This window comes from Fukomys damarensis, unplaced genomic scaffold, assembly GCF_012274545.1.
Source record: "Fukomys damarensis isolate Sample0158 unplaced genomic scaffold, DMR_v1.0_HiC HiC_scaffold_4, whole genome shotgun sequence".
Taxonomy (NCBI): Eukaryota; Metazoa; Chordata; class Mammalia; order Rodentia; family Bathyergidae; genus Fukomys; species Fukomys damarensis.
Window position 1 is genome coordinate 51,285,129 of NW_022900916.1, and position 26,128 is coordinate 51,311,256.

A 26,128-nucleotide genomic window follows, 5' to 3' on the forward strand; every position below is an offset into this window, starting at 1 on the left:
TGAAACAAACTATTATTAAAATAAATGTAGCGTGATTTTTTTCCAAAGAATATTTTCTTGAGAGTTTAGATCCATAAAGATGAAAAGCTTAGATGAATTTTGAATTAGAAAAGATGGAAAGCAATCAAGAGCTATCATAGTAATCATTATATGCCACAATAAAAGAAAGAAAACAGTAGTCCAATGTCAAAATTAACGCAAACTTTCACAAATCCATTGTGGCTAAATATGTACTAAAAATAATAAAGAATTGCTATTTTTATATGTGAAAGAATTTACTGGGGAAAGATGTCAAATTTTAAAATTGTGTTACAATCTATTAGAAATTACTGATTTCTAAGCCAGGACTAAGTTTCATTACCCAATAGCTGCTCTCAAGAAGGAAGCTAATTTACATTTAAAATAGGACTACAGTCTACTCTTTAAAAGCACAATGGTAAACACACCAATTTGACAATTACATTAATATGAGTATTTGCATAATCTGTCTTCTACACCTGTTCTTAATTTGAAGCAGCTGCAGGACAAATCACGTTGGACTAATCTGAATGGGTATGGGGATTTTCCAAACAGTAATACATACAAGCACGCACGCATACATGCACAAACACACACACACACACACGTACACACACACATCACACATCTAATGGTTTGAAGATGTTTTATTTTAAAATATTTCCTGACTTCAAAAAATCAATAAAGGCTTTGTAGAATCCATATCTACCGTTTATTTGGCTAATATTAATTATGACTAAGCATAATATAAAATAATGCTATCACATTTTTAGGATCCTCTGTCACTGATTTATATTAGTACTAATTTTTAATCTCTGTACATTTTTCTTCAAGTAACATGAATTTTATTTATATGAAGCAGATTTAAAAGAGCAATATAAATGTATCTGGAAAAATTCCAGTATGGAATACCATCAGAGAATCTATAGTAAAAGGGTTACTGGAGAATATAGGAAAACTTTGCAGGCCATCTACAAATGTGTTTGTAGCATGGATAATTATATCATTTGCATACATTTTTTTTCAAAACTGGATTACATTTATGTTTTCAAAAATATATTTCAAAATTTAATAAGAAGTTTAGCTCAATCTCTTAAAGGATTCAGCTTGTCTCATGTGCATTTAAACATACTCAGAATCTCAAGAAAAGAAGTCAGTTTATTATTGTTATATATTCATCAGTTCATCTATTTAAATCATTCAGCTAGATTCTAGCTCATGGAATATAAGATGCTCATGTAATCTGTCAACAAAACTGTCTCCCTTTAATCTTCTATTATGAATAGGAAATGAAGTTAGAGGTTTCTAAAGATGTATTTATTCACTGAAAAATGAATGAGAACATGCACAGTAATGAACCGGAGCCACAAACAAAGTCAATCTGTTTATGTGCTGTTAGCCTTTGAAGAGGCAATTATCAAATAACTGAATTTTTATTTCAGGATTTTTTTTCAGAATGTTATTTTTACAAATAAAGCTAATAAAACTTTAGATAAATAAAATACTGAACAAAATCATTGAAACATATATTTCTAATAGTTTCAGTATTTTTACTTAGACCACATAAGAAAAAGTTGATTCAAGAGAGTTTAAGTGACTTGCCCAAGTTCTCACAATTTTTACATATTTATTGGCAGGACTGCAGGGCCTTCACATTGAGCTATGTCTTCAGCCTTTTTAAAAATTTTTGAAACAGGTTCTTGAAAAGTCACTAAATTGCCCAGCCAGAGCATGGACTTGAGATCTTCCTGGCTTAGCCTCCCAGAGCCCCGGGATTACAGATGCACACCACTATGCCTGTTCTCAGTTTTTAATAATGCTAAAACTCAGATATTCTGAGTCACCTCTATATTCTTTACTGTAACTCAACAGATGTTAATTGGAAGACAAATAGAAAGGAACAGAGGCGTTTCCTAAAATAATTTTTCAAGAATTTGTTTTTATTTCACAGTATCTGAAATACTTTAATTCAAAGTCTCCAACACAGTAGGAAAACATTATTTTGACTGTGACCATAGAACATGAGAGAACTATTTTCTATTTAGATAAATAAATTGCAGCTTCTTACCAAGAATGAAAACTTGTTACATAAGGAGTATAAAAATAATTTTATTACTATATAATTTAGGCACTAAAGCTAAGTTATGGCGATTATGAGAAAAGCAATTTTCACAGTTCTGACCTCTATATAATTATATTTCTAAATATTCCTTATTTTATTCTTCTTCATTAAGAATATTACCTATATAATTGAACACATAGAAAAGTACTATCAGCAGATAAGATGGCATGTCATGGGGCTTGTGAAACATAATGGAATGAAAACTATATTCATATGTAATGAACATGCAAAATGTATAATGTTCTAATAACAAAGTTCACTTTTACTCTGAGTGTCAGAATAGTATACCTTGAATAAATGAGTCACAAATTTCCAAATTTTAAAATAAAATTTTCTACTACTAAGAGAAACAAGAAACTAACTCATTATCACAGTTAAAATCTTGGGCATGTAACACTTAAAGGTTCCCTTGCTAAGGATAAAACATTCAGATAATAAATTTTTAGAACTAGAGACTGAGTCAAACCTTGATTGACAGAAAAAAGGAAACAAGGTTTCTCAGTGGAAGTTCTTTGTGAAGGTCAATACAGTCGCTAAATGTTAGAGGAAGAGCCGAACTTAGTCTGTGCTGCATACCAGTTTGATCTCTTGCCCTTATTACACAGCATTAAAGGAACACCAGCAATTCATTTACAACATATTCAGTTTTCCATGGTTCTACGCTAAGCCATTGCTTGAAGATGAATTTTATGCTTAAAATGAGTTATAAAATATAAAATTACACTCATTTCTAGAGAGGCATGATGATACACCATGAATGTCTATATTAATTCAGGTATTATCAAAGTAAAATATTTTTAAGATTATTGAGAGGTTTTATTTCAGGTGAATTTGAATTCTGCATACTTCTCTGTATGGTTTGAATTATATTTTTGCAAGAACACATTGCTTTACTCATCCATAAAAATAAAGCTATTTGCAAATTATCAATAGACCTTAGAACAATAGTTATAAACATTTATAATACAATATGGTAACTCAAAAAACTTCTCATGACATGAATGATCACCTTATAAGTATTCTGATTTTTCTTCTATTGATACATAGCACCTAATACTTCTGCCTAGATTCAGTAAAGAAGAAAAATCAAAGCCTATCACCATTAGCATTTTTTAATGACTGAATAATTACTCTATTTTTTCATCTTTTTCTCAATTTTCAATTTGGGTAAAGCTCTTTAATGACAGACCCCCATTTTCTCCTTGAGTATCCCAGTGATACTTTTATTTTGAGGATATTTGTTACCCTCAGACTTATTTTCATACTTCAATGTCTTTACATTCTGGAGCTCATTCCTAAGTAATTAAAAACAAACAAATAAGCAAACCATAAACAAAGCTCTGGAGGCACAAAAATAAAGAAATCTTATTTGTGTTCAGTCTATAAGTGTTCAGTAAACACAAAAAAGAACAACCCAGTTTGTTTCATAAAACAATTTTAAAAGCCATAACTGTCAAGTAGATCTTCTTTTACAAAGAGCCTTACACTATGACTTCTGTTTAAAAATGGTATAGAAGAATGGTTATTATCCTGAATTTTCATGTAGCCAGATTGTCAACTCCCCGAGGAAAGGAATATCTGTGAATTACCTCTGGTAACTGGTATCACCTAGCAAAGTGTCTAGCACATGGGGAGTATGTATTTATGTAGTCATGTGTTTTTTTTGTTGCTTTCATTGATGATATAAATTTTAAATCATGCTGCCATTTTGTTTTTAGTTTGTAGTTTTCTCATGGAGCACGATAATCATTTGTTTCATAGAGAACTGTATGGACTAAGTTTTTCACTTTATACTCCTGAACTCTCAGTGAATTAAATAAATATCTACTTGAGTAGAATGCAAGCAAAAAGGTGGAAGAGAAGAAAGTATATTAGCCACTCTGCTTTAGTCCAGCAGTGTTAGAAATAATTGAATGAGACTGCCAAATACCAAAATCTTATCAATTGCTTAAGTGAGCATTTCTAATTTGGTCCTTAGAAACATTTTCCCCTATTAGTTCTAGAGTAGATGCTTTTTTAAAGATAATGTGTACTGACAGACATAAACAATAATAACCCTTGCTTAGTTGGGTCCAGTCTCATAGCATAAGAATTTTCCAAATTTCTTCCCTTTCAATGGTTCAATCTTCTACCAACTAAGTAGCCATCATAGGAGACATGTGCCGTTTCTGTCCTCCAGTTTTCCCTAAATGGAGAATTCCCAAGCATCTGATTCATCTATTTCAAATCCACCCTTAAATAGGATGGTCAAAGAAAAGAGATCTTATAATGAAGCAAAACCAAATTGTGAATTAATAATATTTTGATCCTTTGGTGATGATAGAACACATTTTACTGTTCCACCAAAAACTTCAATATAACACTCATTGTTTCCAATGAGTTTTGATGTTCAAAGATTCAGGACTCACTAATCAGGAGGTATCTAAGAGTCATATGCACAATATGTGTGTGCATTCTTGAACTTCATAGATGTATTTCAATATTCTAGCATTTAGTAAAGAAATTGCACAATGAGGCCTGAGGACCAGATTAAGCAGTGAGTTGATTTTTATTTGTGTTTCATTTGTGCACCTTAAAAAAAAAAAGAGGAAGAAGAAGGATCGCTCTGTTTTCTAAATTTATAATGTTATTTCTTTAAAAAGTAGTTCATTTTATTATTTTCTTTATTTCCAAACAAAATCTAATTGCATTAATTCCATAGTCCACAATTTTAAAGAAGATAGGCTAAGTTCACTTAAATTTATTCTGGATAATTACTGAAAAGTATGTAAGGCCTATAGGAAGGTGAAATTGTTAAAGATCATTATCCATTTACAGTATTTCAGAGTAAAATCAACAACTAATTCTTATCCTCATCATACCATAACTGAAGGGAGTTCACACACACACACACACACACACACACACACACACACACATACTAATCTTTGCTTGGTTGGGTTTGGTCTCACAGAATAAAAAAATGTCATTTCCCCCCACTTGAATGGTGCAGCTTTCCACCAGCTAGGCAGCCTTCACAGGAGACTTCTGCCATTTCTGTTCTCCAATTTTCCCCAACTGGAGAATTCCCAAGCATCTAATTAATTTATTTCAAATACATCTCTAGTTAGGGTGGTAGAAGGAAGAGATCTTATAATCAGTCAAAACCAAAATTTAACCCTGGGTTCTTGGAAAAAATTTTGGCTATCAGATTCTTTATAGGTAAATAGGGATGATTACCAACCATTTATGAGGTTGATGTGGCAATAAAAGGAAAGGTCACAAGGTGCAAAGTACCTGGAACCTACAACTCATTGGGAATTCACTCTTTGTCAGATGGTGTGGAGTGAAGGGAGGGAAAACAACGGCTCCTTGGGCCTTCTGGGTGCTTTATAAAGAATCTGTTTTGCATGTAGCTGCTTACAATACAGACTGCTTGGAAATATACAACAGTGGAACACATCTTTTATTTTCACTGCAGTTGGAAGGAGTATTAGAACTTTCTTAAGTTTTCCTGTGATATTTTAACCTAAAAGGCAATAACAAAATACACTTTTTCTGACCTTAACTTGTTTCAAATTCACTTTACATGATTTCTTTTCCCAGGACTCTTCAAACTACATATGTTCTTTACATCCAAATATGCAAATGCTTTGCTTATTTCAACTCCCCACTGTCTATTTGTGATCCACTGACTGGCTCACCAGCACCACCCACCCTCAGTAGTAACTTCAAGAAGGGTAGAATCCTCTTTGCCTAGTTCCCTTGTATTGTAATGAGTATATATATGTATATATATGCTAATTAGTGTCTATCCCCAAATTCATCCTTCTTGTCTTTTGCGCCAAATAATTCCAACTTTCCTCAGCATGACAGAGTGCCTCACTAAGCATAATAAGCTTCACAGACCTGTTGAAATGATGGGTTTTCATATGACAAAGTTCAAGGCACTGAGATGAAAACAGAGGCTATGAGAGGCTTTAGGAAAGCTTGTTAGTAAAGGGGAGCAGATTCAGTTGTCCAGCACTTACTCTTGTTCTGCCTTTTCTCTTTTGCCTTCACACTCATTTTATCTGAAATGTAGACATGATACCTGGTGGAGTGACAGCCATTATGTAATCATGAGGAAAAAAACTCCATGGACAAAGTGCAGGAAGCTAAAAGGAATCCTGGTCCTCTGCAGTATCCATGAGCAGTTGTGCCACCCAGCTTTGGCCTGCCTATTCGTGTTTCATGAGAAAAGTGAATCTATAACCCGTAATACTTTAGTAAAAATAGACAAAATTCACATGGCTAAAGAAACATATATATTAATCCATAACAATTATACACCAGCAAATCACGTAGAAAAGGTACACAGTGTTTGATATTTGAGCAATCGTCTCATCATATTAGTAAACCTATAGATTTGTAATGTCATTTTAGTAAGCAGAATTCTTAGTTACAGTAATAGTGAGGTTGAAATGCAGCAAAAGAGACTAAACATGAGTAAGGGGCTTATTATAAGCAAAAGTTTGTATGTTCATAAAATTCATGAACTAGAAGATCCAATTAGAGAAGAAAGTGAGAAAAAGATAAAAGGAGAAACAGTTGTTACTATTAAAAATGTACATTACATGCTATCCAGGCAGGAAAAAGAATCATTTAGAAGTGCTATCTCATAAACAGACTGTCTCAATAGAAAAAAGACAATATAGATTACAAATATGTGAGTGAGTTTATTAGAAATGTGGGTAATGTGACCTAAATCATGTTATCTGATGATATTCATGGCTGTTTGTTAGTTTATATCAAAAAAGCTGGTTAATGTCATATTTTTATATTTGTTTTATTACGTTGAGTTATGCTGGAAATACTGACACTGAAGGGCCAATTCAGTTTGCAGAATTCCATTCAATTTGGCATTGATTTAGTTAGCAGCTACTACATGTCAAGCATTGTGATAAAGGGTGAAATGAATAAATTGTAATCTCTGAATAGGTCAAGTGATTTAGGATCTCAGCTAGTCTAGAGGATGAGGCAGGAGGATGACAAATTTGAGGCCAACCTAGATATCTAAGCAAGACCCTGTCTCAAAATGGAAAGTAAAAAGGGCTGAGAGAGTAGATCAGTACTACATAGCTTGCTCAGCATGTGAAAGGCCCTCGGTTCAATCCCCATGAAAAACAAGCAAGCAAAAATACCTGTGACATTCAAAAAGTTATAATCTGAAAATGAATTAGAAGAGTAATCAAATGCCTATAATCAAATATAGTATAATCTTTCTTTGTACTTATATATTTGGAATAATAAAAGTAGATTATATGTTCTGGAAATATACACATGTGATGGATGAATCCAAGAAGGGGTAGGGGTTATGATGTATGTCTAGGAGTTTGGCAATTGCATAAGCAGGGTGGGAATGACTTTCTAGACTAAAGGAGAAATAGCAATAATGGCAAGCAGGTATTAAACTTCATATAATTCATGGTGCCTTATAAAATGTGTGGTATGCAAGACACATCTTATAAGTAACCCATGAATGCTTTACATGTTTGACAAGCAGTAAGAATTCAGTCACTGTATTAGTTTTATGAAGGTGCTCAGTCCACTAGAAGCCTTTTGTGCTGCGCGGAGAGGTTGAGGAGCATGAGATTTTCATGTGATTAGGGCAAAAGAATATGATACTACCAGAATTGAGGGCTTAATGGCTGTAGATTGAAGAATAGGATCAAGAAGAGCCAATGGAACCAACAAAGAAGGGTAAAGGAGGTCAAGTAATTTAGATTTACACTTGTGGATCTAGGTCGTGATGGAACCTCAGCCAAAACTGAGGACTGATCAAATTGTACATGGGCACTGGGCTCTGTTCTCCACATACTTTTGGAAAAATCTGTGTTAAACACTGGAAATTTAAAGATAAATAAGATACAGACCAGGCCAACATGGAGCTTATACTAAGTATAACTCAGCAAGATACATTACACAACAGAGGTGCATAAGACATAGCAGAAACATGCAGGAAGGAATAATTAACTGTGTTTCTTGGAGGAGAGGGGAGGTTAGCAGAGGAGACTTCATAGAATAGTAGACAAAAGACATTTAAAAGGTGCAGGGAAGTTTTCAGGGGGGACGGATGGGAAGGGTATATTAAGGAAAGTTAAGGGATAGTCACTTGCATGGAGTCATGAATTAATTTTGGAAGCACTGTAAGTAGTTTGATGTTCCTGCTCATCTTCCATGTCAAAACCAGGTGGTTGCCCATCCGTTGGAAACTGGATAAAGAAGATATGGTTTTTCTATAAAATGGAATATTACTCAGCCATAAAGAACGAGAAAATAGATTCATTCATAGGAAAATGGATACATATTGAAGATATACTCCTAAGTGAAATAAATAAGTCACACATGTGTAAATACTGAATAGTTTCCCTGGTGTGAATAATCTGAAACAATGCATAAGATTCTAATAAGATTACTGACATTTAGAAACGGGAAGAAAGGAGCTAAAGGTGTAGGGAAGGTGGGATGGGTAGGGGAAGAGTAAAAAGGGAAAAGAAAAAATTGTGAGAGAATGAAAAGATGAAAATAAAGTGTTTGTAGGTGGGGAGGGGACGAGGGGGTGAAGGGAGGGCAGAGGTAAGGGGAAAAAATGAGAATCAAGACTTGTCATGTAGAGGTACAAGATCCCAACAATGAATGTAACTGTACTGTATCCCTAAAATGTACCAATAAATTCAATTAAACCTGAAAAACAAATTAAAAAAACAAAAAAACCAGGTGGTGGAAAATAGGAACAGAGTGCCAGCACAGCGGACAGCTATCTTTGAAGACAATGAGATTTTTTTCCTTAAGGTTTCTGATATCAAAAGGAAGCCAACTAGTCATAAAGAATGTACAGTGCTTTAGGGTACAGATATTATTTTGAAAAACTCCAACAGAAGAAGGAACTGAGTTAATTACTAGTAATTTTATATGAGAAGTCATGATAGTAAAAGTAAAATTCTGAAATGATTCTGAAAATAATGATCAGAGGAAGACATCTCAAGAAACCTGCTCAGAGCCTTTTTTAATTAGCTCGTATTTAAAGAAGAAATATATTAAAAATCAACAAAATAAACACCAGATTAAGATCCAAAAAACTGTTGCATCTGGAAGGAATCTGAGATGTCACTAGTTTAATATTTTTTGTATGGGTTGGAAAATTGAATTCCAGAGAGGGAAAATATTACAGTACTTAAGTTTGATAGTTCAGGTTCTACAATTTTTATTATAGGGAACCAATATGCTGTTCCAATACAGGATAATAGTTCAGGATCCCTATATTCTACTCCTCTGTAGGGCAGATGCAGCAGAATTTCCCGGAAGGTTTCTAAATTTTTGACTTCCAAAGATCCCATCCTCTCAAAATTTTAACTCAATAGTCTGGAGTAGACCCAAGATCTCATTTTTAAAAGGTTTTCAAATAATTTCTTAGATTTGAAAACCACTGGCCTAAATGTCCTCTAAGGCTGTAAAGGAGTGGAGATTGTTATTTAGTAAAGAAAATTAAATGCCAACAATGCTTTTGAAAAAATAAAATGTTAATCATATCTTACTAAGTAAAATGTTTGAAATATTTGTTACATGTTTGGTCTATGGGAAGAAGTTGGACCGTAGAGAATATTTTTCCTTTTGTGTTTTTATTCTTTTTGCTGAGTTATTCTGAGAATTTACCATAGTATTTCTGAGCGACAACAGATTTTCCTCATGTTAGCACATCATAATATTCAAAGTGTTCCTTGGTTTGTCACTTGAGAAAGTGCAGTAGCACTAGCACAGGGAGATACCAAGGTAGCAGCTTTCACAGCAATGCAAGTGTTAGCACTGCAAGTGTAAGAATTTAAGATACTGCACAAAGGAATTTCCTGTGTGTTTGTGTTATCAAAATGCTTAACCTCTAGATACTACAGGTTTTATGTGCACATGTATAAAACAATAAAATGAGCAAAAGTAAATGACAAAACCTTTAAAAAATACTTTTAAGAAGGGCCAGAAGTGATTCGAGACAATTAACTATAAAATAATCTATATAGAAATTTTCAATCATGGGATGAAATCCTCAGTTCAGAATCCCTGGGCTGTACTAGTCAACATGGATAGTTATTAAAATAAAACTTCTATTCATCTCCTGCACTTCTGTGAGGTCTCCTCCTACCAAGGCACTGCCTTTCCCTATTCTCTAAAGAATATGCCAGACAACATTTATTCTTAGGGGCACAACAGGCAGCTTTTACTCTGGAGGGATATCTAGGTAATTGATTGATGCAGGTGGGCATTTAAATTTAAGAAGGAGGAAAATTACGAGCTGTGTAGGCTCTCCATTCCTCAATATGAGGTCCAAGAAGAAAGCATGGGGTCTTGCTTGTTCACGTAGGAATTTTTTCATAGATGTTAGGTTGCAAGATCTGGTAGGTAGGAGCTTTATAATCCACAAATATTCAGGACTCATCTGATTACTTGCATGTAATCCCAAAGTGCCTACACATCACACTTGTGTAATTCCACCCATGAAATCATCCAGCAAACCAAGATCTTAATTCTTCCACTAGACTGGATTTTTCTTTTACTAATGCAGTTCTGCTGGTCTTGTCCTGTTCTGAGTGATGTAAGAAAAGCTGTGATCTGAATCAAATATTTTTTCTCTTTTCAAAAATGAGATGAAATGTGGAAATTTTAGTGAAACTTGCAAAGTTGTTAACTTTTTTTTAGCACTTTGCAGAAGGCAACAGCAGTTTGATTCAGAATGAGTGTTTAGAAGAAAGTCTGCACACACTTCTTCATATTTGTGAAATGGGGAATTTTTTCATTTTGTGGGTTCATGAAGATCTCAGAATACACACCTTGTGAATGTCAAGGGTCTACTATAATTAGTTCTCATGAGTGGTTTCTTTCTCACTTAATCAGAGAACATAATTTTCATTTTAAAAATCCACTGCACTATAGCAATTTATTAAGTGCCAATGGAAAAAGTAACTTAGTATCCAATCATAATTTAACTTTAATCATGTTACATTTTTATAATGAGCTTCTATGGTTTTCATATTAAAATAGTGACTAAAATATTTTTGAAAAAACAATTCATTACACATTTGATCTTTTCAAATGCGGTGCTTCCAAATTCAGCATTACTAAAATAATCATAATCAGCATAACCTAAGTTGTGCTTAACAGAACTGGCCATTTAGTATAACCATTCTATGCATTTATAATTTGGATATTCATTCTAATAGGTTTTCTAAAAAAATGACCAAAAAATTTAGAGAATGGTTAAGTCATACTGATAATGACCTTAAAAGTTTTATAAATTACAGCAGAAAGATGTTTCTAGCAGTAAAAGAAATGTTTCAGGGTCTAGATACTTCTAAGTTACTGAGACAGTCAAGAATATAGTTGCTTTTATACTAAATGTGCCACTTAAAATATTTTAAAAAGAAACTATTCATGGGACAAGAAAAACAAGAATTAAATATTGGATATTGGTTTGTAAAAAGCAATAGTTTTATTGCTTTGTTAGTAAAATGATATGTTAGGATATCAGTTAGGTCCAAGGCAGAATTAAATAGTTATAGATATTTAAAATGTATTTTCTTATGTGTGACTGAAGAGATAAAGTTAATGTTAAATGGACAAAGTTACATGATGACAGAGGAAAACAGAGTGGTAAAGGAGGAAAGACTGCATTAGGCAAGATGAAGGGAGCAGAAAAAAAATTAAAAACCAACTAGAAATGCTGAATGCAGGTTGATAGAAAGATATGAGTAGAATCCACAGAGGAAACACAAAGAGTCTTAAATGGAAGTGAAATTGCAAATAATTTTACTTTTTGTCTTTAATCATGTACAGGGAGTGTTCCTCACTTTGTCATTCAATTTAGCTTGTACATCACCTCCAAACATCTTAAGATAAAATTCACAGCCTAAGTCTTAAATCCTACAGAGAGCTCCCATAGCAATATTAATGTTCTCATCCTTTCTTGCTTTCACTTTAGTTAAGGTAGAGAAGGCAAGGGAATATATGCTTAAAATCCTAATGGATTATGAAAAGAAACAAGTAACCTGGGTAGCAAAGAAAAGAGACAATTTGACCTCTGAGGAAACAATTTTCTGCCATGTTTAATTTATAGGAACTCAGTAATATACATGTAATATACATTTTACTAAGCAGCAATATGAGAAGCAAAAGTACACTCAATAATTGGCTATTTTCGATTGAATTTTTTTTAAAGTATGATTTTTTCCCTGTTCACTATTGACAATGTTATTATTGCAGATTCTAAGAGTTAATGTGAAACAATAAAAATGATAAAGTGAATGATGAGAATTAAAACTCATCATTGATCCACCTCAGTTAAATGATGTAATGCATGAAAGTTCTCATCTTCATGGATATTGCTTGATATGGGTGACCAGGTCTGTCTTTGAAGAAACTCTCCCTTTTTTTTGGATTTCTTAATAAATTAAATTTAATTTGGTTGCTTTCTTTTTTTTTGTTACTTTTTATATTTGCTTTAAGAAATATGGAGCTCCATTTGGAAAATCGCCTTTTTCAGCCATCCCTACCACTCACATGGATTCATATATTACTCTCATGGATTCTGGATTATTCTTCAAATATTTGTCTTTAGTTCTGACCTTTCTCTCAAGTTCTCCTAAAAGCTGATTCATTCTAACTACATTTCTTGCCATTACCTCAAATTCTATATGTCTAGCACTAAATATATTATCATGCCTACATGAACAGTTTTGTAAGGATATTCTTTAGTTTCTGTTTGTTTTGTTTTCTTTTATTTTCCTGTATAGGGGAATGAACTCAGGACCTTGCGCTTGCCAGGCAGGCGAGGCACCACTGAACTAAATCCATGGCCCAGTAAGGATATTCTTTATTTCAAATTCATTACAAATCTCCCCCATGAAAGCATCCTCCATTACAAAGTACCATTTTGAGAGCCGGGATGTAGCTCAGTGGTGCCGACACCAGCCTGAGCTCAAGGTATGACTTAGATCCCCAGTACCTTAAAAAAACCAAAAACCATAACCAAAAAAACAAGTACCATTTTGATCATACGATTTCCAAATAAAAAAACATGTAATAGCCACTACTACCGAAATCATACAGTACAAACTCATTAACATGGACATTTCAAGGGCTACCCAATTGGAGACATGAACTTTTTTTTTTTTTTTTTTTTTTTGTACCAGGGATCAAACTCAGGTCCTAGTCCTTGCTCGCAAGAGGTGGAACCACTAAGCTAAATCCCCGACCCCTTGACATGAACTTTTAGTACAATTTCTTCATCAAAAAATGCCTTCACTCTAGTTATCTACAGAATTGTTTTCTTAAAAGCGATCATTCTTTTTCTTTAGGCCCAGCATAAATGACTTTTCTAAACATGTTCCCTGATCACATTTGCTTAAATTGATGATATTCTTTATAAATGCTGATTGTACTTTCTGCTTTTCCAATTTCTAATTGCATTCTGACCAAAACTGTATTACCTCAATATGTTCTAAACTAAAGACCTAAAGTTGTCAGTTATGGTTTGGTCTGGATGTCCCTCCCAAAGCTTTACGTAGTCATAGGCTTGTTCTAGAGTGTGAAGTTGGAATCGATTGATGGATTCATGCAATGCTAGAGGCTCAAAGGACTAGGATTAAGGGTGTGAGCGCTACTCACCATAAGTAGGCTGAATAAAATAAAAGGAGCAGAAAGATGCTGTAACTCTCTTGATACCTTTGCTGCCTTGTGTGTGCCATGTTGTTTCTCCTCTGAGATTCCTGTTTGCTATCCCTGCTGATTATGGACTGAACCTCTACAAAGTGTAAGCCAAATAAATTCCTTCCCCTTTAACTTTGGGTGCCAGGTGAGTATTTTGTTTCAGCAACAAAAGGAAAGTAACATCACACAGTCCTTCAATTATTACAAACTACAGTCATCCCAATTTACACTGAATGACTGGAGGATACCCTCTTCTCAGAGCTTCTCTAGTTCTTACACAGCACAATTTCCTCCTCATTCATGGCTTCAACCAATATTCCTTGAGGTTGAGCTCTGTTATTCACTGGGCTAGGCTAGGTACTAGAGGTGTAGAAAGAAAGATAAATGTTAAAATATGTTTAAATGTGTTGCATATAAAGCATACAAGCCTCAGCAACCTGTAGCAGGAGAGACACTAGGACAGTCCGTAAAACACACAATGTAGTTTTCTTCTGACTTAAGCATATATCATCTCCTTAGAAGGGCTGGGAAAGGTTGTGGTTGAAAATAGGAACCATAGTGTACAATATATATCATGAACTTGAATTGTATATCAATTTCCTGGAGTCTATCACAATGGCAATGATTCACTAACTCATTATCCAACATGTATTGTAGATACTTTACATAGCATTTTTTCTTGGCTTCACAATAATTTATTCCCATTTTAGTGAGAGGGAAACACATTCCAAAGGATCAAGGTATACTACCTGAAGTGCCACTCACTAAGAGACAGGCAGACTTCAGACCTGAAACACATGGTCTTTCTCCCATATGCTAAGAGCAGAGCACAAGTGAAGTTTGCTGCGTACAGGTGCTTCAGAGTGGAGGGCTGTGTAGTCTAGCCCTTCCTCTACAGAGTGTCAGCCTCAAACAGCTGGTCAGGGGTGTAAATAACACAACAATTGGAAGATCTTATTCTAAGACATTCAGGTAAATTTGCCAATTTAGTCCTGCTTTTTAGAAATGCTCTTCATAGGAACAGAAAAACCAGCATGCACAAGGCCTGATCTGTCCGTAGAGCGTAAACTCTTTTTAAATTTTATGGTTAAAAATTTGTATTAGACTCACCTCTAAAGTTTTGATACAGAGAAAATATAAACAAAGAGATTCATTTAAAAAATCTGAATTTTCTACATTATAATAGATTTGTCCTACTTGAATCTATACCATAAACTTCCTGATAATGTTATTTTAAGTATTTAGAAAATTAATGCGCTTTAGCTTTTCTTTAATTCTGATCCATGAGAAAGTAATGATAAGAATTTTTAATCAGAAATGGAATTTTATGGGGTTGGGTATTTAGCTCAGTGGTGCCACCGCCTGCCTTCCAAGGACAAAGACTCGAGTTCGATCCCCAATACCCCCCCAAAAAGGAATTTTATGATGATCAGTGATGACTGATCCTTTAGCCTGAAGTTATTATTTCCAGTAGAATGTCTTATTAATTTCAAAATTATAAAATTTTATATCTTATTCTTGATTTTTAACCTGTATACAAAATCTTGGGCTCTCTGAATACTACAGAATCTTTAGCTTTGTCTGATGACGCTAACTGTAATATTCAAGAACAAAGAAGAAGACAGAAATGATGCTACGTTGCATTATATCACCATATGTTTAAATGAGGTTACAAAAGTATATAAATAGAAATATAATACTTCTTTATGTAGATGTGCAAAATTATATGCTTATATATATATATATATATGCAATTTAAGTCCAAAACTTGTTTTGTTTGTCCTTTGTAAATTTAAAACTCATAATTCTTAGGTTATAAATTAATATCCAACCAGATATGACTAATCCTGAAAAACCAGATGCCTGTCATTTCAAAACAAAAACAAAAATCTTTTAAGTATGAAATTTTAGATCTAGTGCATCAATTAGCTCAGTGTCTCCATTTTAAAGATGTGAAGTGATTTCCTCATTCTTATATGATATTTGGTAGCAGAGTCAGAATAGAACTCCCATGTTCACTCCACTTTTCTTTCTACTATTCCATTCTTGTATTATTTAGACAAAACTATAACATTTGTATAGTTTTTATTATCTACTGTAAAAGGTAGTTTTATTGAGCTTTTGCCTCTAGTGAAGGAAGTGATTATAATGCTAAATACTAATATTCATCTAAGACAGCAAAGCGATGCATTTACCTTAAATTACGGCTCTGCTCTGCACAGCTGTTGAAGAACCACAAGTCTGTCTCATGGCTGTAAATGTAACAAGAACAATAATGCGACCAATTTTCATATCTAAACTAAATTAAGTATATTTGTCATAGGCTAGAAAATTGATAATGTATTTTACAAAAATTAATTTACAGATTTTGGAAGTGTGCATGTACATCTGTAATCTGTGTGTGCACTCTTTTTAATTTGGAAATTAGCTTCAGAATTGAAAATATTAGGTATCCTCTTTGGCTAACTTTCCTCATATATCATGTCTAGGAAATGCTAGAGTAGAAACAAATAGAACTTAATTAAAATTAAAGACCATTTTCTGCTGTTAATACTAGAGTATATTTTCTGGTTACTCAGTAATATTATAAAGAACTAATATTCTGATTAATATCAGCTCCTCTCTGTATGTCAACCTTTATACATTATTCACCAATATCTCCCTAATCATTGCACTAATGGACATATTCAGGTGCTATTCCACATAATAAAAAGAACATGTAAGCATGTTTAAAATACATATACCCAAATAACTATATGTGAAAATGAAATGTTCAAGTTTGTCTGATTTGATATTTTTTCTTTCTAATTTGCATTTGATGTGCTAGTATCTAGGCCATCTGTAGTACAACCCCCCCAAATGTAATTGGAAAAAAGTCTATAAATACTGATCTGTTAGAAATAGACTTTATGTCATGTCACACCTCAAATTTGACCACTACTTTCTAACATTTAAAAGAAATTCTGGAGAATGTTAGCAAGCAACTAAATATTGTTCTTGTGACTTGAGCCATCAAAACAGTTTTTTAAAGTCAACATTCTTTCAAACTTTATAAAATAGTTGTCTATCAGAAGTGTATTTTAAAATAAAAATATAAAGTACCTCTTTTGATCTTCTAAAAATATTATACCTGGCATGGTAAGAACCATATCTATTAATACCAAATATCTTGCCTTGCAAATGCAGATTCTGAACCATTTTCAATTATCTTTTAGAGATTTAGAGGATGATCTATGCCAATGCTATTATAAAAGTTTGGTTAAACTTTTACTTATCAGAAAAAAAAAGTAGACTCAGAGAATCATATCAGAAAACTTCCAAATATGTAAATTTCACTTTAATGATTAAAATTTTAAATGAAATATTCCACTTCTTAAACACAAGTGGCAAATAGTACAACTGATGCAAAATAGTATTTGCAGATGCAAGGTTAAGACCTAATAATCTTCTTTGACAGTAGATATGTAAGCTACTATGAAGTGCTGTTAGATTTTGGTTAGAATGTTAATACAGTTTCTGCTAAGCTTATCAAATACTATGGAGTAATAAATATGTTAAGTTTATATTACATAAATTGTAGTGTATATTTTGGTGAATAAGTATTCCTTAATTATTTCTAAATTTTCATATATATAAGCTAACTTCTCGTTTCTATGATATAAATAGAAATCACATGAAAATTACAAGTAAAATGAAAATGCTACAGTTTTATAATGTATACAATAGAAATACATTTAGATTAATATGCATCGCAAAACACTACATACAAGTGACACGATGAAGGTTTTTGAAGTATAGTGAGAAACTGCAATTTTTAAAATGTATTTATAATGTTTCTAATCACCCTTTCATGCTGAAATACCAAAACGGAGGACTTACGCTCAACATTTATTTGTAAAATAATTGGTACATAAAGACTTCTTTTCTTTTAGAGAAGTTAGTATTCCTACATTAATGTGAGCATTTTTAAGAAAACTTATATGCTAATTAAAGTATCAAATCTTGACTTCCAGCACAACAGCAACAAAAAGAAAATAAAAAATGTAAAGCCCAGCTATTATTTCTAGAGATAACCTTGGTAACAAGAAATAAAGAAACTTCTCCTTAGCTTTGCAGAGGAAAAAAAGAGCTGAGAATTTCTCTATTTTGTCACGAAATATGTTAAAATAATTAATTCAATAGTATTCTTCAGACATTTAAAATGATAACTTTCCTATGTATGGTTTATATTGCCAGCACCTAAATCTCCTTTTCTTCACCAGCAAGAAAACAGAAACCCGTATCTGAAGCAATAATGAAGATCAACATTCATTTGCTGTCTTGCCTAACTTTTACTATGTAAAATTTCCTGTTCTGTAAATGCATGGAGAGGCTCTAGGAATGAGATAACTTCAGAAATACTACACTCACCATTATAACTTGGGGAGGAATATGGTGATGAAAAAAGTAGCACAGCAGATTTACTGACTAAACAAAAGAATGTAGAATTTATTTTAAAAGATAACAACATTAAAAAGGAGCTTAGATTCAAGCAGATTCAAGAAAACTTTCATTTGTAATCATGGCAGGCATTTACTTTAGACTCCTGAAATACCTCTTATCCTCTAGTCCCTTTGCTTCCCACCCACCCCAACATATCATTTGGTTCCCAGGAAAACAACACTCTCATCTGAAATTTAATTAACCATAATTTAATCCTGTTTTAGGTAATAAGTAATTTGTGGGTTGCATGGCTCAGTAGTCCTATGATTCTTTGTCATAAACTAAACTTTAGAAGGCCATAATGTAAGACTTAGTTACTAATAAGTACAAGTATACATAAAATGAAAATAGGATAGGTAGGCCATTTTTTAAAGGCTGCTCTAGTAAAATACAGAAACAAGAGATTACTTAAAAAAAACAAACTCCTAAATTTGCCTTATTAGACATGGACATGACATAAAATTCAGGAAAAAGTGTTGCTTATCTTGCAACAAAGCTGAGGAACACTGAGAGATGTTTCAGGATTCTACTTTCCAAACATTTTAAACATTCACCTTAAATACTATCCCTCCCCCAAGAAAATAGCCTACATATTTTGGTTGAGAAGACTATAAAACAGTTGTTATATTATGTAACAAAAAGTTACTTTAAAAGACATACACACTAGCAGTTTCACAGGACAAACAGAGTGAGTAGGGACAACAAATCCAGAATGTGTTTTTATAACTGTAGCAACAGCAATAACTCCTTGGCAAACTCAAACAGTTTTTTTGGCAAACATGGAAATTTTCGGCATTTGTCACTTGGATACAACTGCAGAAGGTTATCTAAGACTCCTTTGTTTCCTTCCACACCATTTTACCATGACTTTGCTTTTAAGGAAGAATTTTACATTTTTACCTATGTATGCATAAAATCTCACTAAAATCCCACAAGGGAATTTCATAGGAAATTATTTAACTTATGTGTACTAATGTATGCTATGTATTTGGTTCCTACATAGTTTTTGCAAGGAGTAGACTTAAAAACTTTTAAAATCTGTGCTAATAGAATTTTTTCTCTTTTCTAAAATTAAGATAAGATGAATTCTTCTCTCTGGAATTAAAATTACCTATATAAGTAAATGTAATAATTATGTGTGTATTTATAGTTGCATCTGCACATCTGTTGTTATTATGAACTTTTTAAAAAAATAAAATCTCAAGGATAGGAGTCCTTTACTAACCTGCAGTGGTCTCTGTTTATCACTGCTTTTAGGAGATTTCAGTCCACTTGTTTGCTGCTGTAAAAGAAGTTGTCTTGCTGCCTGAAGAGCCTAGAAGTAAAAAGGGATAATGTCTAAGTATTTTGTTTCAAGTTAAATTATCAGTTACCCTAGTTAACATTCACAAGAACCCTAATTTCCCTTTTCTTTTAATGTGCTGAAAATTTTAATATATATATATATATATACATACACACACTCACACACATACAACATTATTCAAAATCACAGAGACTCATGTAATCCTACAGGAGATAAATTTAATTTGTTTAGTGTGTGTAAAGAAGAAAAAAAAATCATAAACTGCATCAATAACCTCATTCCCACAAGGAACTTGTCTTTTAAGTGTTCAACTGAAATGCCCACTCCCTTTCAAATTATCATTCATTTGCATTTTCATATTACAATTTTGAAGCAAAAGCAGTAGACTTCAAGTGTTACCGGAAGCTGTAATTAAATTTGACAAATCAACATCAGATTATCTTGAAAGTGAATTAATAAGGATTTTCACTAAAGATTAAAAACATTTTTTGTACTTACAATTCAAGGGGAAACCTCTCCTTTGACAAAATAAAGTGCAGTTTTAATGCCAAATAAAATTGAGTGGTTTTCATTTGCATTCTTAGCAAAATCAGAGAACAAAGAAATTACCACTCAACCAATCAGGTTTGTTTCTATGTGTGACAGAATACCAATCAAAATAGAAGATGTTTTCATTTATTTTTATGTTTTCTTACCCAGTTAGGAAAATAAAACTTAACATAAGAAACTAATATAAGCCTTTCATTTAGGAGGAGGGGCAGCTTAGTAAATATGCTATATGAAGTTCTCTTGTAAAAACTAGTGCTATAACACAAACACATTGCCAATTGTGGTAGAGATAGCAATATAAACTTTAAAAAAAAACTTTGACAGTCTCTATTTAAAATTTTATTTTCTCTCAACAACTGAGTTCAATGAATACTAGTGATGAGATCTTTCAACACATAAAACTCAAATAAACACCTCACTTTGTTACTCACTGTTTTAGCATACAAGATAAATTTTTCCATAATGGGAAAAACTTGTTAGGTCAATATTCTTCTATAATAATTAAGATTCTCAGCTGATAAAAAGTACAATTTCGATCGGAATCAATGATCTGTTTTTAAGAGAGTTTCTAGTATCCATGACAACAGTTGCTTTGACAAGATGTGCATATGGCATTACACTGCCAGCTGGTGTGAACAATGTTTGAACTACTGCATTGAGATGCTGAGCAAACAGAAAAAGTTGCCACGTCTTAACCCTCAGGGAAGGCAGTCATCCCCTGATCAATTATGAAAAGACAGAGAGAGGGCTGCTACAGTCTGGCTCCAAGCAAGTTTTGTGAGAAGGCAGGCAGACATAGAAACCAAAGTAAACAAACTGAATGCGCTCGAACCATTTCCTAACAACATTGATTTGTCTTCCCACCGCAGGATCTGGCACAGTTTGCAAAGCACACTTTTTCCATTCGGAGACACACTCACTCACCAATCATTTCCCTTTTGTTTTTTAAACTTCTCAAGTAATTACAAGTCAAGCTATTTCCGAATGTGGCACATGACAGTGAACTCAGGCAATTTATAATAAAATTCAGTTTGGAAAAAAAAAAGCATATTTGATAATTATTGTCACAAAACTCATTGAAAATTTCATTTAATATCTTCAGTGATATATACTTTCCTTAACTATAACTTCTAAAATAATAAGTGCTATTTCTCAAATAGAAATTCCTAGGGAGTAAGCTACACTGCGTCAATTTAAAAACTAAAACAAAACAAAAAAACAACCAATTGTTTTCCCTGTAGAAGTCAAAATCCATATATCAGTTATTTAAAAAAAATTTGTCTTCTCCTTTTGAGTTCATAGTTCATTTTACATATACACTTATAAAGTTTTAGCTTTACTGAAAACTCGTCAGGTATTATAAGAAAGGATTCTAAGGAATACATTTGGAATCTTGGACTCGTGAATGACTAAGATTAAAAGCAATCTTAGAAATCATTTAATGACTTCCTCATTTAAACAAATGAGGAAAATAAGGACTAGCATCATCAGTTGCTTTGTTCAAGGTCACAGAACAATTTATGAGTGCTGTTTTCAAAGTCTCACAGCTTCCAGGCCTGAGTACATTCCAGTGTACCATACTATCTCTACTCTGTGTCAGGAGTCATGCAATTACGGTGAGTAAATTTCCAGGGAAGGATAGTACGTGATAGGACTAAAGAGGAAAATAATATAATCTTTTTTATGAATTGAATTTAACAACTATCAAGAAAAAAAATATATATATATACTCTTTCTATGGATAAATGTCCACATCATCTTTAACCTGGCTCTCTCTACATATTCTACTAATAACTGCTACCCCTTTCAAATCCTACAATAGCCGACTTTCTGATACATCATTACTAACAGAATTACAGAGTTCTTGAGCTGTAATACTTTAGACATTGTCTGCCCCCACTTTCTTGTTTTATACACAATTAGTCAACACTTTAATAACTTGACTAAAGTGACAATGCAAAAACTGATAAAAATAAAACCCTCAGGTTTCTGTTTCCCGAATCTAGGACTGTGTTCTTTTCATGTGTGTACTATATTCGTTTATTTCAAGTAATCCAGTGGACATGTGAATGCCTGAGGCCTTTAGAAAAACACTTGAATATATACATATACATGCTTATAAAAATTTCACTATTCAAAAACATACACCTACATTACTATTAAAATAATAATAACGATGAAGAGCCTCAAGATATTTGGATGAAGTATGCTTCTATGTTTCAAGCACTTAAGTTTTTACATGCAAATATAGTTATATTTGTTCCTAGATGAAAATATCTTTATTGGTGTCATGCATATATACACATATACTGTTCCCCCTCCCTCTCTTCCCCTCCCTCCCTCCTTCCTTCCTTCCTTCTGTCCTTCCTGTACATTTGCATTACAAAATATTGGTATTTGTTTATGCAATGGTGCATATGTATATAATATGTCTTAATCATTTTCATCATGCTACGCAAAATAAATCAGAGATAGTTATATATACATAATGTCTCCTATATGAGACCTAAAATATAAATAAATCAATGAATAGAGATAGTAAGAAACTAGAAGGCAGACACTTAGAATTGTAGAATTATCTTTAAAATACTTGAAGATCATCATATACACACATTTATGAAAAGAAACTGCTTGATTATACATTTTTGGTAACAGTTGAGATTGCCATAATACACAAAAGGGGAAGGAGGATAAAATAATTGCAAAAGACAGGATTATTTAAAGCTCCTAAGTAGAAATCTGTGGCAGTTTACATTCTAACTCCATGCATGAGATGACATTTTAATTTCTGTTCTACTGGTTAACACATTTGGATTGAATTTCAATAAACAACTATTCAGAGGTGTTTAGTTTATCTTGGGAATTTATTATATTACCTACTCAAAAAATGAAAAATTTCAGTTGAATTTGTCAATAGAAGCTAGGAGACATCAAATTACATAAAATATTAATTTGAAAATTACTTGTCACTCTGACAAATAGAAAAGATAAATTTAAGGGCTATGTATAAATTCTGTGTCACTAGCTATTTATATCATTGTCTTTCTCACCAAATTAATATAGAACAAAAAGCAAAAGTTTTTTAAAAAAACTTCCCTTAAAAAAATTACGAGACTAATTCAAATGAACAATAAGAAAGAAAATGCTAAGGCAACCATACTACATATAGTTTCCAAAAATGCATTTGTTTTTAATTATGGGAATATTTTACTTAGTGCAGTTATCTTGTTTTGGTAAAGCTAAAGAATACTAAGATAGGATATTTTCATAATTGTCTTACATATTTTATATGTTCTTCGGCCCAGTAGTCTGTCTGTTTTTCAATTTGTATATATGGTAATTCACTGCATAAGGTCTAATAAAATACAGATCTGTAAATGAATCTGATGCTGGAAAAATAATAGTGGGTGGAGGAGGGGAAGAAGGAAACTGAGATGTATGTGCATGTACTGGTCCCCTACAGTGAATGCAATCATTATGTACTGCACACATGAACTAAATAAAGTAAAAAATATTGAGATCAGACTAAAGATACAGATAAATTAGCAGCAGAAATGTGGGAGTGCACTTGTTTTTTAGCAATTAATGCATTTTGCTGTAAAATAGTGATTGAAAACATCATTGCTGACAGTTACATTGTAATTGTAAACAAAATAAACTTTTGTAAAAAAAGCAAATTTTAACCATGAATGTTTTATAGTAGTATTAATGTTATGCTAGTGAGAAACTTCACAAAAAAAGTAATTCTACTGAGAAGGTCACTGTGAGAATTAATTCAGGGTGAAAAATTTCTACAACCTGTCAGACCCTTGCTTTTATTCTGAAAAACACTGAAAACTTTCACCAGAAATCAAATTATTTGAGATTTGTTTGGAAACATCCAGTAAAACCAAAAATGTTGAGAATGCAAAGATTTATAAATAACTTTTTTTTCAAAGTAAATATATGTATATTTGGGAAAAAAACATACATCACTCATATCTCTCCCCATAAAAATAGGAATGCTTAACCTATCAGCCTGTTGCATTTGAGACATTAAAATGAAAAATGACATCTACGCCCATTAATATCTTCAATGTATAAACAGCACAGCGTGACACATTCTTGAGAGCTGAAGGCTACAAAATCTCTCTGAAACATAAATAACAAAGCACTCAGAAGCATATTTGATGTTGATATTCATCTCTGAGAAAAACACTGCTGCCTAGGCTTCTTATGAAAATAGATGCAGCCCAAATGGATCTCCTATAATTGGTTTCAGATAGCGAGGTCAGAAGAAATATGATACAAGAAACGATTATGTGGAACAGGCGAAACGAGAATGTTTGTACAGGCACTCCCTAGTTATGCTCACAAGGGGGGTACATTTTGCAGATAACCAGAACCAAAAAAAAAAAAAATTCCAACAGCACATCAGGGTTCTGCTCTTCATATTCATATATATTTGACCCTTTCACATGTCTTTAGCATGTTATTGTGAATTCTGAACATAAAATAAGTTTCCAAACAACTTCATTTCCTAATTATTTTCCTAGGAGTGGCTGATAAAAAGCATGTTGAGATTCTTTCACAAAGGATGTGAATTTCTATTCTGTTTGGGTTTTCTTCCTATTATGTTCCCGCTAAAGAGAATATACTGATAAATGCAATCTGAAGTCTCATAATGTTATTTAATAGAAGAAAATTAATCATCTAATTGTCATAACCTATTTTCAAACAGCAATCTATCAAAGGGAAATTATGTATCTGTAGCTATTGACCCTTCATTTCATCATGGCTGATATATAATTAGATAAGTCTGTTGGGGGAAAAAAAAAGATAATTAGAAAATATTTTTTAAAATAATTGTTTTTAGAGTATATCTTACATAAAGTTAAAGCATAAATATGTGGCTAGTGTATTTATAATGTATATCACTTTGGAAGCCAAATTGAGAAGCTCGGGTTATTTATTTTCTTATTTTATAAGAAGAGTGAGTCATTACATGCTAAGCTTCTTATTTACCACTCACATGCCACGGTGTTTTGACTTAGCATTCATGAAGCAGATCCAAAGAAGAGATGATCAAAGTGTTGAATCTGTGATAGAACGGATTTCCTAGTTATCCTCAGAAATAATAGAGTTCTCAAGACTGAGGATCAAACTCACTTCTCAGTGACTTCAGTAGCATTCTACAATCCCAAAAGACCTTCCAGAAAACCCTCCATGAAATAAGACTGTTCATGGTGACTAAAGGCTAAGACAGGTTTTGCTTTCATCGGATCTAGAATCTTGTACTCAGTTTAATGGTGTGAACACATTCCCTTTCTCAGAGCTGGCATTCCCCTGTGCCATAAATCGAACCAGTTAGCCTGTTATTTGTATATCAGTTTTCTTCACTCTTCCCTTGCTGCTGACAATGAATTGCTAATGGAAAACAGAGGCCACTAATATTATCTATAATACGATTAATTATCGTTCTCATTCACATATGAAGGAATTCTGCCCAACTTTTAAGTTCTCGGGTATGAAAGTTAAGGATGCATTGGAACAAGTTTTATTAAAAGTAATTACATTGTAACCTTTTTTTCCTGTTATATGTCCCCCAAACTACAGTGATTTATATAATTATCTGTTATTTTTATTTGTTATTTTATTTTTCCCAAATATACTTTTAATTCACCTTTTTTGTTTTTTGTATACCTTAATAGCTTCTTTTTTCATTATGACACCGATATCATCTTTTTGTTTGGATATGGATTGGGGATTCATTACTGATATATTCATTACTGATATAATTTCAACTAGTAAATTAAATATTAGCTGAAAGTACATGATACTAAATTATACTATAATATCTGAAAATAAACTCTGAATTGTTTGTTTAGAATTTCATCTTCAACTTAGAAGTAAGATTGCAAATGAGGTAGTAATGGGGAAAATATTTGGAAAAAATA

At 32.6% G+C, this 26,128-nt stretch overlaps 1 protein-coding gene across 1 annotated transcript in view; it reads right to left on the bottom strand.

The window, feature by feature from the left end:
* The window catches only part of Foxp2 (forkhead box P2), a 426,522-nt gene that overhangs the window by 129,944 nt on the left and 270,450 nt on the right, over positions 1 to 26,128 (bottom strand). Inside the window, exon 5 of the mRNA XM_033758206.1 lies at positions 19,563 to 19,652. Coding sequence (XP_033614097.1) covers positions 19,563 to 19,652 — 90 coding nt within the window. The remainder of the gene's footprint in view (positions 1 to 19,562; positions 19,653 to 26,128) is intronic.